The 16788-nt window shown below is 39.3% G+C and overlaps 1 protein-coding gene across 2 annotated transcripts in view; it reads right to left on the reverse strand.

Annotated features, from left to right (window-relative positions):
• The window catches only part of PAPPA2 (pappalysin 2), a 290148-nt gene that overhangs the window by 96388 nt on the left and 176972 nt on the right, over positions 1-16788 (reverse strand). For both annotated transcript variants that reach the window (XM_032319392.1, XM_032319393.1), the window contains 2 exons: positions 4454-4589; positions 4036-4252 (listed from right to left, as the gene is read on the reverse strand). In XM_032319392.1, coding sequence (XP_032175283.1) covers positions 4036-4252; positions 4454-4589 — 353 coding nt within the window. The remainder of the gene's footprint in view (positions 1-4035; positions 4253-4453; positions 4590-16788) is intronic.

The raw sequence follows: 16788 nt of genomic DNA on the forward strand, positions 1-16788 counted from the left end.
ATGGAAGCCTAGAAGATAAATGTTCCAAAGGTAAAAATACTACAGGGTCCTAAAGATACTAGAAGCTTGAGGGCCATGAAATAAACTTTCAGAATAAACAGTGCCACATAGCAATATGCCTTGGGCTCACTGGCAACGACAATAGCAAATGTTAAAAATAAATGAAAGGCAAGTATTTACCAAATAAATATAAACAGAAGGAAAGCAGGGATGGAAATTTAAATTCCAGACAAGGTAGAATAGAAGGCCAAAAGCATTTAATGGAGTAAAAGGGTTGGCACAAGTTTTGATCCTAATGAAGATAAAAGAGTCACAAGCAGTTATGCACCTAATTCTGTAACATCAAATTTTAAAAAGGCAGAACTCTCTGAAATCCAAAGAAAAGTTATGGAATCCCAGTTGTTTGGGAGATGACAGTGCAAACTGTTACAGAGAGGATGTATAGAAACATCAGTAAGAAAGTGTAAATGTTGAAAAGACAGGAGTGGCCGGAAGTTTTAACCATTGTAATCAGCCCAATGCCCAGGAGGAGATGATGTTCATCCTCGGAAGATTCAATGCTGGTAGATCTGATGAATCTGTCACCCAGTAGGGGGAGAGGAGTTACGATCAATGATTCCATTACAGTATGCCCATGTAACTAGAAGAACAAAATTCTGTTGTAGGAGAAACCACACACCCATCACCAATTCTTGCCACTATTAGTAAATTCTTCTAGACTTGACTGTGTGAATTTCCAAAGTAGGTAAGAGTCCTGATGATCTGGAAGCTAATCCACTCGATTAGGCAAAGTAACCTATCAGTGCCTGGAGTGTATCTTAGACACACTCCAAATTCCATTGCATTAATCACAGAAGTGGTTTCCACTTCTCCAAGCCAAAGCCCTCAACACAATCCTGGCATGGCTGGGGGTCTGCCTGATCGTCCAGCTCATGGGATGCTGTGGCAGGTTATGTAGGACCTTTCCCTAAATGGCTAGAGCCAGAGAGCAGGACTGAACTGAGCTCTAATTGAGTATCAGTGGCCTGAACCAGTAACACTAAACTTGGTTTTCAAGGCTAATAGTTCATAATCAGTAGACTAAGCCGAAAGGGTCATAAACTGGTAGCCATCATAGGAGAACAAGAAACAAGATGGAGAGAGAGATCAAAGCTAAAGGTCCAAGGTAAGGATCATAAATATCACTGCAGAGCCAGACAGGTTTATTGGCCTTCAGCTGAGATTCTGTTGGGCTGGTTTAAAGATGCAGAGTTGTAGGAGGGACAGGCCATTGGTCATTAATGGTTAAATACAGAATGGATAATACATCCTCTACTGCCAGGCATCTGTCAGCTCTCCATTGCCCATTTAGTATTAATGGAATTCAGGTCATAAGGGGTAAGAATGAGGCAGCCAGCAATCCCTCTCACTATGCCCAGAATTTGAGGGTTTCATATTATGATCTATCCACATCTACAACTGGGATTGATATAAAGATTAAAAAAAAAACCTTCTATTTTTTGAGAGTACACAAGAGCAGAGATTTAAAATCTGTTCACAAAGAGCATATATGAAATCTATTAGGTTCCCTGTGTATCAAAACTTACTATATTGTACTGATTTGCTGGCTGAGAAGGGAAGCCAATTTGCATGGCTCCTGTCAGTCACATGTGGTTTGGAAATGCTTGTGCATTCCAGATACACTCTGTGTAAACTGGAGAATCATATCCTATTTCTACTGGTTTGCATGCATGCAAATAAAACTTGTTTTTCCCGCAGTGCCAAATGAAAATAAGTGAACTAGCAGCAGTGATCACAATTGATCAACTTTGTCAGAGCTTCACAGCTGTGATGGTGAGGGGAATTCTTGTCCCTCAGGTCTACAGAGGCTACGACTTCTGGTTTTTTCTGGGGTTTTTTTTTGGTTGTTTTTTTTTTTTTCAGTTCTGTTCCATCCAGCATTCAGAGATAAAGTCTGTTACTAACATTCAACGCATTTTCTGACACCTACTATGTACCAGGCCCTCTGCTAGGTACTGAAAGATACCACATGGAATTTCCACTAGAGAGAGCTCAGAGCTTAGTGGAAAGGAACAATAAATAAACAAACAGTTACCACCCAATGCAATAGCTGCTTCTGCAGCGTGTGGGTTAGATACAGTGCCCTATGGAAACAGGCAAGGAGTCTGCCAAGATTTTACAGAAGAAGGTGAATCCTGATGGTGAAGTGTGAGTTGATGCAAAAAAGAGCTGGAAGGCATTCAAAAAAGTAGGAACATAATGTGCAAAGACATGAAACTCATCAAGAACACATGTTTCATGGACTTGAAAGAAGTCTGTATGGCTTGAGGCCAGAGGTAGAGCCAGCAGAGAAAATCATTTGAGAAAACCTAAGGCAATAATTCTAGTAAACAATGTTATTTTAATAGTCCACAATCCTGTGTTAATACTTGAAGATGCTTGCTCAATAAGAATACTTAAGAGTTGCAGACAAATTAACTCATGTTACAATGTCCAACATCCAGACTCTATTCCTTATTGCTTTTCTCTTTCTAGCATTTACAACACCTGGCACACAGTGAGTTCCCAATTAACAAACTATCATTATTGTATGTGGTAGATGGCCTCTAACATGGCCTCTAGGGATGCATGCCCTTGTGCAAACACTTCCCCTTGAGTTGGGCTGGATTTATTGACTCATATCTAATGAAAAGAATTTGCCAAAGGTAATGGATTGTCACTTCCAACAATATGTTATAAAAAGGCTGTAACTTTTTTATGGTCTCTTATAGCTTTTGGGTGGTCTCCTATGTACTCACCCTCTCTGGTTCTTTTTCTCTCTTGGATCTTTAGCTGCTGTATCATTGGATGCTCAGGCAGCTTATGGAGAAGTCTATGTGGTAAGGAAACAAACCCCGTCTATGTGAGCATGCCTATTGCTAGTATCAGTATGAGTGAACCTGAATGCAGGTCTTCTGAAGCCTGCCAATCACCACATGGGTGAGCTGGAAAGTGAAATTTCCAGCTCCACTTGAGCCTTCATTATGGTAGCTTAGGTCAACAGCTTGATGGCAACCTCATAAGAGACTCTAAGCCAGAAGCACCCAGCTGAGTTGCATCCAAGCTCCTCTCTCATGGAAATTGTGATAAGCCACTAAATTTGGCTATAATTTGCTATGCAGCAAAAATAACTGATATACTACATACACACTACTGTCTACTCCTAGTCCCTCATAAAGTCGGGCTTCTGGTACACCTAGTTTGGTCATGGTGGTATCAGAGCTTCTATCTGGTGATTGAGCACTGCCTAGAAACTTTTGTTACTGGGATCCCAACTGCCTTGACACCTCACTTCTTGAGGGAATGAACTTGGTTACCTATAGTCCCATTCCACTGATTAGACCACTCATAGAATGAGTCCAGTCCTGCTGCAGCACAGACCACTGTATGGCCTGCTCCCTCCAGCTTCTGGGCCACCCTTGGGCACACCAACACTATAAAGTACAGTCCCTCTACTAATTGAGGCAGAGAGCTCAGATGATAGCTATCTAGATGACGACAATCACAGATGTCCACAGAAAGACCTATGTAGATAATATATTCCTGATTTCCATATGTAACTCTAACTGATTATATGACATGCCTTGAAAACTAATTGTGAAACTTGTATACACTGTCCAGGTGGGAACAAGTGGAAAAATATACATTGCTCAGGGAACATTGAGTTTTTGGCAGAGAATTTTTGGCAGTTTATATAACCATGTTGATTTGAAGGCCGTGGTTTTATATGTAACAAAAGATTTTAAGACCTTGTAAAGATGTTAAATATTTACATAAAAAATTATGCTAAGCTAAGAAAAGAGCAAAATACAAAACCCAAGTGTGCCTATGAGTTGTTCTTTACTTATTTCTTGTGCTTTTTTAGTAGTTTTTAGACCCACTTTGTAGTTAGTGATTAAGCACCCACTGAAAACAAAATGTATATATGAAAATGATAGTAGTATATCACAACCACAAAAAAAAAAGAGAAAAAAAGAGAGAAAGGTGACTCTGTACCTCTGTCCCTGATGATTTTGTCCCTCATGTTCTGGGCTGCATGTATCGAGATTTGGAGGACTTATGTGGGATGATGTCCTTAGAGCCACTGCCGAGATGCCCACCAATGGAGATGAGAAATTCAGCAGCACTGAGGTGGTCTGGTGGGAAAGGACATTCAAATGATGGGTCACATTGATAACCAGTGGGTTTTGTTGGCATGACAGCTCATGGGTCCCTGAAGAGAAATAAGGAGATGAATAATACTGTGAGCCATTCATATAGCATCATGTTCCCATATCTAGTATTCCTTTTATCTTCTCAATAGCTGTGTACTATAGTCAAGGTCACAAACAATATCCAAGATGGACGCCAAGCTGACTCCGGGGTCTACTGGATCATCCTGCAGGGGCCCTGAAGCAATCACTGTCAGACTCACCAAGAGAGTGGTTGTTCCCACTGACATCAGTCAGGTGAACAGTCACTGTCGGCCGCTGATGTTCTCTGAGTACCGGGCCATCAGACGCCAAGAAGATGAAAATTGCCGAGGCCAATCCTGGTCTACTGAAACACACCTGGGTGTAAGCACATATATGTGTGAGTCATTGTTCCCACTGGGCTCTCAAGGCATGTGTCACACTATTTTTACACTTCTCAGTTCCCCACTTTTAAAGTAAGAACTCCCTTCTCTTTTACTTATGAGAAAAATATGGAGTAGGCACAGGACAGCCTGTAGGCACAGAAATCAAAATTGGATGAAAAAAGGTAACTTTCAGCTACTAAGCATCTCATTTTTTTTTAAAGATTTTATTTATTTATTTGATAGACAGAGATCACAAGCAGGCAGAGAGGCAGGCAGAGAGAGAGGAGGAAGCAGGCTCCCTGCTGAGCAGAGAGCCCGATGTGGGGCTTGATCCCAGGACCCTGGGACCATGACCTGAGCCGAAAGCAGAGGCTTTAACCCACTGAGCCACCCAGGCACCCCGCATCTCATATTTTTTTGATATATTTTTTTATAACCTCAACTGTTCCTTTTTTTTTTGCTTGGACCCATGTCTTTAAATTTCTCAAGATCACTGAAAGAGAGAATTGCTAGAGACAATAAATCACTGCATAGCCAGTCAATCTTATCTCCAAAGTGGGAGAAGTGGGCAGGAGTCACCAAGCTAACATTCTGCTGTGAACCGGCATAGTTCAGAACATAGTTCATCTTTCCCCATCCTCCTGTCTTCCCCCTAAACATTTTATCTGAAACTCTCACTTAGCATGCAGACTACGGCATGAGAGGCAACTTCGGTGTCCATTGTTTCTGAAACTAGAAGCTGCCACACTGTTTATTCTCACGCATTTCTGCTGGTGCCTACCCTAACTATGGGTGAAAAGTAAGCCAAAATAACTCATTCGGGGACCGGAAATTCAGTTATTTATAAGGAATAATCCTAGATGCTTAGGCTGATTAACAATAAAACAGTCTTTCAAAGGAAACTATGGGAGTTTTGTCCCTGGAAAATCTTTAATACAAAAGAAGACATCTTCTAGATTGGGAAATGACCTGGAGAGCTTATTTCCCACACTGAAATTATTTGATGTAGTAATTCTAGTTTTGTTTTACATCCTTTAGCTCAATATTACTCTTCATTCCCACTGAGAGTAAATCTCTATGTTACCTGATATTACATGGTTGCTACATTATGAGATTCTGGAGCTGGACCTTACAAAATTCTCTGTGCCTTTCTGTGGCTTTTCATCTGGTTCTGAGGGTGACAACGCTCCAGGATAACTATTCTCAGGGTTAAAGAAGGGTATATCTAGTAGCAGGGACCTTTTCTAAAACTGGGGAGGACAAGGATAAAACATGTTTTCCATTTTACCAAGAATTCTTCCTTGTGTGGAGGCTGATTTTTCCTGAGTCTTGGTGGTGTGTTTATGGAGTGTCCGTTTGCACTGCTGGCTTAATTAGGGTGATTTTATGATTTATGATTTTATGCAGTGGTCAATGCAACACAGCTCTCCCTTCTTCCTCTCCTCCTTTGAGGGAAAGACCAGCCACACTCTCTTTTTACAGTGTCTTTTCCCCCCTCGTTTCATTTCCCCTCTTTGAAGTAATAAATATTCCTTTATAACTTAAGAAATAGTCAGTCCCATAGGTTATGGCTTGCAATACGAGGTCCTTTGTCCCTGACTGGATGAGGGCTAGACATGAAACATACCATAAGGTAACCAATAGTCTAACTCAAGCCCTCAACTGCAGCAGCAAAGGACATCAAAGTCCCTTGGGACCAAAGAGGTCCCACAACCTCTTCCTTTTCCTACACCACAAAAGAGACTTGAGTACTGAAAGAAAGTTCTGGGTTGTTTCCTGAGCCAGGAACAGGAGTCCAAACAAGTACATGGTGGCTTTACCCCAGTAGGCCTCAGACTTGAAGAATGGGGTGGGTTCAACAGGGAACAGGAGCGCTCAGTCTTCCCACCTTCTCTTGGGCCCCCAAATGGACACCATCCACCTGAAACTAATTAGGAGGGGTTGGTCTTATGATGGTGTGGATTTCTCTGTCCTGAGGGCCTGTGCCCCAAAACTCCAGCTCATTTTGCATCTCCTGGCAACATGCCTCCTTGCTCTAAGGGTCTTTGAACCAAATCCCTTTGAACCTTACAGCCTGCTCCCAGTGGCAGCGTCTCTGTGCCATGATCTGTGGGAAAGGCTAGGCCAGGATTTCTAGGCCATGACTTAAGCAGGAAACCACAGGTAAGACTCACAAAAGAAGAACAGGCCCAGGAATGTTGGGCTACACGAAACAAAAAGAGACAAGGGTTTGGTCAAGGTACAGGATGCTGAATCTGTGGCATTTCCTCTCACAGTGACACAGATGTAACTGAAGGTGGTTCTCAGCTAAATACCAGATATGCCCAGGACAGCAACCAGATGCAAAGAACATATGAACTCTCATCTGACTTTTGGAGCCTCTAAAGCAGATACTAGATAGAATCCACACATGTGTGCATAGGCCAGGGTAAAAAGAACCGAGTAAGTTCACTGTTCTGGAGAAAGGGTTGGCCAGGCAGAAACCTCAATGTGACTCTTAGCTCCATCCCTACTAACTGGTTAAGGCTGAGCAATCCATCCTTCCCCTCTGAGCCTAGGGTCCCTCTATTGCACATCTGAAACGCAGACTACTACCTACTTCATGAAGCTATGATGAGGATTAAATGAAATCATGTGAAAGCTGTCCTATAGGACAGTGCCCATCATCTAGTAAGAAATCAAAGTTCAGAAGTTAATTCACAAAATAATTCCTATTTCCAAAGAGAAATATTTTTTCATTTCATTTACACTTCTGGAAGACAAGGATAAAGAATAAAATTTATTTTTTTATTTTTTTTTTAAAGATTTTATTTTTTTATTTATTTGACAGACCGAGATCACAAGTAGGCAGAGAGGAAGGCAGAGAGAGGGGGAAGCAGGCTCCCCGCCAAGCAGAGAGCCCGATGCAGGGCTCGATCCCAGGACCCTGGGATCATGACCTGAGCCGAAGGCAGAGGCTTAACCCACTGAGCCACCCAGGCGCCCCAAGAATAAAATTTAAAAATAAAACACAAACTATGTATTTTGGTGTCTAGAGAATTATGCTTTTCTAAAACCTGTAGGCTAAAGAATTTCATCTATGCTATTTTAAATCAGCATTTGTAGAAATCTGAATTGGTAAACCAGGTTCTACTTCTAGAGCCATTGGCAATATCCAAGGCTTTTGGTATAGAATCTAGGTCTAGTTTATTAATGGAATCTATGAAAAATGTATTTTGTATACACAACTCTTTTAATAGATTTTTTAGAAAATTCAGTTCAATATGTGTTTATCAAAAAAACCGACTTTTGCTATACATATATAGACAAAAAAACTTCTCAACTTGACAGTATAATTAGAATGCTGAGTGTATTCCTTATTTAAACAAAGGTGATTATTTTTATTGAGGTATAATTAACATAGAGTGTTACATTAGTTTCCAGTGTACAACTGGATTTTATAATTCTATGCATTAGTCAGTGCTCAGCACGATAAGTATAGTCACTGTCTGTCACCAGACAACATTTCAACAATCTTACAGACTATATCCCCTATGCTGTACCTTTCATCTCTGTGACTTACTTTGTTTAACTGGAAGTTTGTCCCTCTTACTTTATTTCTTTATCCACTTTACCCATCCCCTCACTCACCTCCTCTCTGGCAACCATCTGTTTGTTCTTTGTATTTAAGAGTCTGGCTTTTTAGTTTCTCTCTTTTTTTTTCTTTGTTTGTTCATTGGTTTTGTTTCTTATATTCCACATATCGTGTTTGTCTTTCTCTGACTGGCTTATCTCACTTAGCATTAAACCCTCCGGCTCCATCCATGCTGTTGCAAATGGCAAGCTTTCATTCTTTATTATGACTGAGTAATATTCCATTGTATATCTCTAAATCAGTCAGTCTATCATCTCTCACATCTTCTTTATCCATTCATTTATTGATGGACACTTGGGTTGCTTCCACGTCTTGGCTATTGTAAATAACGCTGCTGTAAACATAGGGGTGCATATATTTTTTGCATTAGTGTTTTCATTTCCTTTGGGTAAATACCCAGCAGTGGAATTACTGGATTGTGTGAGGTTTCTATTTTTAATTCTGAGGAAACTCCATACTGTTTTCCACAGTGTCTGCATCAATTTTCATTCCCACCAACAGTACACAAAGTTTCCTTTTTCTCCACATCCTCACCAAAACTTGTTCTTTCTTGTCTTTTTGAATCTAGTCATTCTAACAGGTGTGAGGTGATACCTCATTGTGTTTTTGATTTGCCTTTCCCTGATGATGAGTGACATTGAGCATCAAAGATGTATCTTTAAAAGTTTCTCTCCCACAGCTAAATCACAGATAGGTTAACATAATATTATAGCCCACACTATTTTCTCTATATACAAAACATACAATGAACTTTAAGCTCCTGGGTGTAAAAGATAGTTATCCGCTGGAATGGAGACTTTGGCAACATGGAGTGCTACTTATTTGACCCCATGCCACTTTTGCTAGTACGGTGTGACATTTCTCTCATCAACACCCCAAATGTTTTGTGTGAATAGCTTCCCCTTCAGGAAAAGAGCATCAAATGCACCCCTGGGGAACTACTCAGATCTGAAATGAGCAGCAGCCATCCCTCAAGAGAAAAATCCAAGATACTTAGAGGTCAAAGAGGTCATTAGCTTCATGTGTTTATTATTTGTTTTAACAAGAAGATTACATTCATGTGTTACACTAGCAATACAAAATTAATTAGAACTTGGCTCTTAAGAAGAAAAACTATAGCTAGATGTTAGAAGGAGACAGAATCTTTCAGAAGAGCAAGTATTTCTAGGACTGAGGAACGGTCTCAAAATAGAGGATCCAGTGAAATTAGACAATGAACCTATTGCAAAATACTCTGAAACAGAGAAACACAGATTGGAGAAATAGGTAGACAGACAGATAGATAGACACAGACTGATGTACAGATGTGGAAAACAAGTCCACCACACAAAATGACTTTTTTTGTCTATTAACTACTGGACAGAATGTCTGGCTACTGGTGAGGGGTAAAACTGAAAGAATGTTTCCCTTGAGAACTGTTTGGGCTTAAGAAATCCCTCTTCAATCTGCCTACTGGGTACAGACAAACTCACTCAATATACTCCCAAGCCAAGTATTTCAACTTCCAGGTCATCCTTTCTGGTGGTCACTGGATAACAGATCCTGAAACTATACCACAAACTTGAGAAGAATCTTTTCTGAGGTTTTTAAATTCTTTTGGTTAGTTACTGGGTTGTTATTTTTTTCTGTGCCTTTCCAGTTTCACTCATCTATGGCATCTCCTGATTCTAGAAAGGGAAGGCCCTTGAAGACAAGAAAGAGGGCAGACACTGTATTCTCTTTGTATAGCACTTGACAGTGTGCCAAGGATGATCTCATGTCTTGCTAGAGCCTCCATAAAATTCCTTGGGTTTTTATTCCTATCTGGTATTTATACCTATAATATCCCCAGGACACAAAGGCTATATTATAGAAGTGAAAAGTAGGTTCTGAGGATCTTAAGTGACTTCTTCTAGCAAAATACTAGAGAAGTAGGAATTTGGGTTTTCCAACTTCAAGTTGGGTATTCTTTTGACTACCCAGTGGGTCTTAATTTGGGGTGAGCAGGAAGTCACAGATTCCCTAGAAAATTTGTTGATACTCATAACCTCTATTTCCCCAAAAATGAAGTCACATAAACACTTAGGAATAAAAGCTTCATATAGTTACTAGGCGCTAAGTGAACCCTTTAAAAGCATTTGTAGTCCAGTTAGGGGTCAGCAGAGATCAGATTAAGAATGCTTGCACTATTAGGGTCAGTTGATTGAGCATCTCACTCTTGATTTCAGCTCAGGTCATGATCATGGGGTTCCTGGCTGGGATTGCGCCCCATGTCCAGTTCTGTGCTCAGTGGAGAGTCTGTTTGAGGATTCTCTCTCCCTCTCCATCTGCCTCCCCCGACCTCAAATAAATAAATAAAAAATGCTTACACTATTGGTTGAGCCATATGCTTTTTTTGTAGGTGAAAAATTACCAAATGTTTCATATGGCCTACTCAATAATAGATTGTTGTCTATGTAGACTTCACAAATTGACAATAAACTTCACAGTTTTATTAATTAATTTCAACATTTCAGGGGATCTTTTTTAAAAGCTTTTTTTTTTTTAAGATTTTATTTATTTATTTGACAGACAGAGATCACAAGTAGGTAGAGAGGCAGGCGGGGGGGGGGTAGTAGCAGGCTCCCTGATGAGCAGAGAGCCCAATGTGGGGCTCAATCCCAGGACCCTGAGATCATGACCTGAGCCAAAGGCAGAGGCTTTAACCCACTGAGCCACCCAGGCACCCCAAGTTTCAGGGGATCTTACCTGACATTCAGAACTAATGGAGGAAGGGAGGCTCTGAAGCAACTAGCCTCTTGCTACTGAGCTGTCTCAGTAGTTTCCATACATGAGGATGTGAGTCAAAATGGGGAAGGAGTTTTGAACCTGGTCTTACTTCCTTTCTCCTTGTATTAGTCAAAACCCAGGTGATATCCTATGTTATATTCCTCCATAGGACAAGTGAGGCTATAAATACCATGAGTTTATGTGATTCTCTTTTTAGAAGAGTGAAGTCAAGTTGTCATTTTGTGAAATGAAGATGGAACCACTATTATGACCCCCACCATCCAGGGGGAGACAGTTGAAAATATATGACCCAGCAAGTCAGTGGAAGGGCTCAGATCAGAATCAGCTTATTGTCTCAATTCCTTCTAACAGCATTTCCTCATCTGTGATTTTAGACACCAGGGCTAAGTCTGCAGAGGCTCTGTGTTAGAAGAGCTTGTGGAAGTCAGAAGGGAGCTTAGAAAGAGGCTAACCAAATCTGTAGCAGATACTGCAGTGTGGGGGTCCACCGTGTGATCTGGGAGACACTGTAAGACTGCTTCCTTCATGACTGAGCACTCAGGTCACAGAAAAGTTTCCTTCTGAGGAGACTTTGCCCTCTGAGGAAGGAAGACTCCAGAAGCTTATGCTACTTCTGTGGAGAAACCCATGTCCGATGACCTTTAGATAAGAGTGAGTGGTGTACAAGGTAGGAGAACTCTATCCCAGCTCCCTTTGGGATGTTGATGCCTTCACATGGCTGTCTCACAACCCTTCTCTCTCTGTACTCCCCTGTTCTTTCATTCCCTCACAGGTGTTGATCTTAGGGAAAGTTCTTGATAAACTTCAGCATGCAAATCTTCACCTCAGAATCTGAATCCTGGGGATACTCCATACAAGACAAACTCTGAGACTGAGGAAGGGTATTACAGAATATATATGGAGAATGCTTTCTGGGGAACAAGAATGTATAAGTGAGGGGATGAAGGGGCACACTGTAGAGCCAGGCAAGCTTCTCCTACCTCTGGTTGAAAAGCATTGCCATCCCAATTATTCATGAAACTTAGACTCGGCTAAGATGTCACGTCTAGAGCCTGCAAAAGCTTCTGTGCAAAATAAATAAAAAGTTAGATTAGTAAGAATCAGATAGGAAAGTGGAAAATGAGTGCTTTCCCCTCTAGGGATAAACTGTTGAGCCACTGGGAGATGGAATTCCTCTTTCAATGCACTAGACTTGTTTTTGGTGGAAATGAAGGTCATATATACATAGTCACTTTTGCTTTGCAGGTTTCCCAGGGAATGTAGGGATCTTCATAGGTTAATTTTCTCAACAGAAGATTTTCGTTTGAAAGGCAAGAACTCTTTAGAAATTTCAGTGATGTGTACAGAAATTATGCCAATACCTATTATAAAGGATCCTGTCCTCTTAACCAGGGGATCCTGTACTTAACTGAATTTTCACTTGGTAAATTGGAGGCATTACTTTGAACATTAGTTATTTTCCTGAGTGCTAAAATAACAATCCTCTAAGGCAGTACTCTTCAAACTTTAATGTACATACAGATCGCCTAAGGGTCTTATTAAAATGCCAATTCTGATTTAGCAGAGCTGAGATTCTGCATTCCTACCTAGCTCTCAGGTGATGCTGATGCTTTTGGATGCCAACCACATTTTGAGTAGCCAAGCTCTAAAGGCATCAGTAGATATACTTATCTTTGCCCTTAGTATTTGATAGCCTAGGACTACAGTTCTTTTATTATTCATATTTATTATCCCATTCTTCTTTTAAATTCACCATCAAGCTGAAATTATAATACATAACTGAAAGGAATCATCTAGTCCGAATGCCTCACTTTAAAGCTAAGAGATGTCCAAGAATGTTATATGATTTATATAAGGTCATTTGACTGCTCAATGGTAAAAATAGGGCTTATAATACTGTTCCTTTGAATATAGGTCTTCTTCCAGTTTCTATATCTCCTACCAATTTGCTGCTCTTTTTCTATAGCAGACTGAAATTTCAGATCATTGAAAATTCTAGGTAAAGTAAACAGACTTTAACGAAATGTCCTGTTAACTTTCCTATGAACAAAGTCAAAGAATCCAAAGTAATGATGGGACTTGGTACCTTCTATCTACAAGCTTTTTCTTTTTTGCTGAATTATGAGATCTGTTCAGCTTTCCGGATGGCTGAAGTCAACTCTATATAAAGGATTAGTATCCGTCTAATTATATAAAAAAGAATTTTAAGTTTTCCCAAATTTAGCAAAAACAAAACCAAACAAGATGCTCATTTAAATATGAGTATCAGGGGCACCTGGGTGGCTCAGTGGGTTAAGCCGCTGCCTTCGGCTCGGGTCATGATCCCAGGGTCCTGGGATCGAGCCCCGCATCGGGCTCTCTGCTCAGCGGGGAGCCTGCTTCCTCCCCTCTCTCTGCCTGCCTCTCTGCCTGCTTGTCATCTGTCAAATAAATAAATAAAAAATCTTTTAAAAAAATAAAATAAATATGAATATCAGAGATACAATAAATATTTTTGCTCAGTATAAGCAGGCCTTGAACATAGCATAAGACTTACTTATACTAAAAAATTCTTCACTGTTTATTTGAAGTACTTTTTTTTCTGCAATTCAAAGTTGGCAAGATATGAGAATGCACAATTTTTTCAAAATGAAGAGATAAAAGTAGAAGAGCAGAAATTTAAAAAAGGAATGGAAGAAAGGATTTTGTAGGTGTTTGTATATAAAAGAAAAACTCAAAATGGATAAAAGACCTCAATGTGAGACAGGAATCCATCAGAATCCTAGAGGAGAACATAGACAGTAATCTCTTCGATATCAGCCACAGCAACTTATTTCAAGATATGTCTCCAAAGGCAAAGGAATCAAAAGCGAAAATGAACTTCTGGGACTTCATCAAAATCAAAAGCTTCTGCACAGCAAAGGAAACAGTCAAGAAAACGAAGAGGCAACCCACGGAATGGGAGAAGATATTTGCAAATGACAGTACAGACAAAAGGTTGATATCCAGGATCTATAAAGAACTCCTCAAACTCAACACACACAAAACAGACAATCATATCAAAAAATGGGCAGAAGATATGAACAGACACTTCTCCAATGAAGACATACAAATGGCTATCAGACACATGAAAAAATGTTCATCATCACTAGCCCTCAGGGAGATTCAAATTAAAACCACATTGAGATATCACCTTACACCAGTTAGAATGGCCAAAATTAGCAAGACAGGAAACAACATGTGTTGGAGGGGATGTGGAGAAAGGGGAACCCTCTTACACTCTTGGTGGGAATGCAAGTTGGTGCAACTCTTTGGAGAACTGTGTGGAGATTCCTCAAGAAATTAAAAATAGAACTTCCCTATGACCCTGCAATTGCACTACTGGGTATTTACCCCAAGGATACAGATGTCGTGAAAAGAAGGGCCATCTGTACCCCAATGTTTATAGCAGCAATGGCCACAGTCGCCAAACTGTGGAAAGAACCAAGATGCCCTTCAACGGAGGAATGGATAAGGAATATGTGGTCCATCTACACTATGGAGTATTATGCCTCCATCAGAAAGGACGAATACCCAACTTCTGTAGCAACATGGAGGGGACTGGAAAAGATAGTGCTGAGCGAAATCAGTCAAGCAGAGCGAGTCAATTATCATATGGTTTCACTTATTTGTGGAGCATAACAAATAGCATGGAGGACATGGGGAGATAGAGAGGAGAAGAGAGTTGGGGGAAATTGGAAGGGAAGGTGAACCATGAGAGACTATGGACTCTGAAAAACAATCTGAGGGTTTTGAAGGGGCGGGGGGTGGGAGGTTGGGCTACCAGGTAGTGGGTATTATAGAGGGCACGGATTGCATGGAGCACTGGGTGTGGTGCAAAAATAATGAATACTGTTATGCTGAAAATAAATAAAAAATAAATTAAAAAAAAGAAAAAAGAAAAACAGAGGAGACCTGGTAAGAGCGGTGGACACTTTTGGAAGCTAATGGAGAGTACATATTTCTGCGTACAGATGGGACCTTAATTTCTTAATGAATAAAGGTTCTTTCTTTAAGTGCTTTCTAATAAAATGTAGGGCCAAGAGAAGAAGAAGAAAAACCTCTAATAACGACAAAGCTGGCACAATAAAAGTTTCTATCCTCTGAAAAATCAGTGGTAGAAACAAACAAACAAAAAGCTACTAAAAGTTCCTGATTTCAAAAAGAATTTATGAGGTATTACAAAATACTTAGGGCCGACTGACGACGAAAGCACTATATGTCAACATTTATTGGCCACAATCAAAGCAGTACCTAGAGGGAAAAATTATGGAACAGTGAAAACAAATTATCCCATGTTTGACACAAGAAGCTGGAAAGGAACATCAGTGTGAATCCAGAGAAACAGAAAAAAGAAAAAAATAAAAATAAAGATAGAAATCAGTGAATTGGAGAACCAAGACTAGAATGAAGAGAAAAATTAACAAAAGTAAAAATTGTTCTTTGAAGAAACCCAGGTGTGAGTAATCAAGAAAAACAGGAGAAATCAGAAGGCTTAAAAACACACATTATAAATATAGTGACAACTATAGCTGAACTAGAGATGAGAAAGAGTAAAAATACATTATGAACAGCTATCAGCACTAAATTTGAATATGTGGAAGAAATTAGTAAATTTATGGAAATATCAAATAGTCCAAAATTGGAAAGGAGAAATTAAACATATTAATAAAAATCAAAGAAAGTTAAATGACAAACATAAATCTTTCCTCAGGCAAACCCCAAACCCAGTTGGTTTTACGGGTGGATCTTGCCAAATTTTGAAGAACAGATAACCCTTATTTTTTATTTTTTATTTTTTTAGATAACCCTTATTTTATACTGGTGGTCTCAGAACATGTAAGAGGGAAACTGCCCAATCAACTTTATGAGGCTAGTGTAATCTGAATATTCAAAAAAGAAATATACAAAGTCCATAAATAAATATAAATGCAAAAATCCAAAGCAAAAGATTAACCAATAAAATCCAAAGGCATATTTAAAATGTAATATAGAACAAGCAGGTTCATGCCACAAAGGCAAAAATGACTTGATATCTAAAAAAAAAGTTATCAGTATGATTTCAACATAAGGATGAATCAAAGGAGAAAAATCATATGATCACACCAACTGATACAAATCAAGTGTTTGATCAAGTTCAGCTCACATATACCAGTATGTTTTCCAAGAGGCAGAAGAAGTGATCCAAGGCTTGTTCTAAAATTTATATGAAAAAAGAAATGTTCATGAATAATGAATAGCTAATTTGATTTTTAAAATGCAAAAAAAAAAGAAGAAAAGTGGAAGAAGGTAAGAACATGCCCTACCAGATATATTTATGTAATAGAAGTCATAGTACTAAAAACAGTGTATTTCTGGTGTAGGGAACATGAAAATAGGTCAATGACATAGAGCAGAGTGTTAAAAAAAAAAAAACAGTTTCAAGTCTACTTAAGAAATTAGTATATAGTCAACATGGCACTGTGAATCATCAGAGCAATGATGTAAAGTTTTAATGGTTGAGATTAGAAATTGACTTACCATATTTAAGGAAAAAAAAAGAAACCTACTGCATTCTATGTACAAAAACAAATTTCAATTCTGTTAAACAGTAACTTCAAAAGGCAAAACTACAAAACAAACATAAGAAGGTAAAAAATATTTTTGTAATCTAAGTAAAAACTAATAAATTTGCCTATGTTATAATTAAATAAAAGAGGAATACTAAATGCTTGATAATTATTTTTGATAAGGGGATCCTGTACCTCACTCATAATCAAATCAAAAAATG

The sequence above is a fragment of the Mustela erminea genome, chromosome 17 (assembly GCF_009829155.1).
Source record: "Mustela erminea isolate mMusErm1 chromosome 17, mMusErm1.Pri, whole genome shotgun sequence".
Lineage (NCBI taxonomy): Eukaryota > Metazoa > Chordata > Mammalia > Carnivora > Mustelidae > Mustela > Mustela erminea.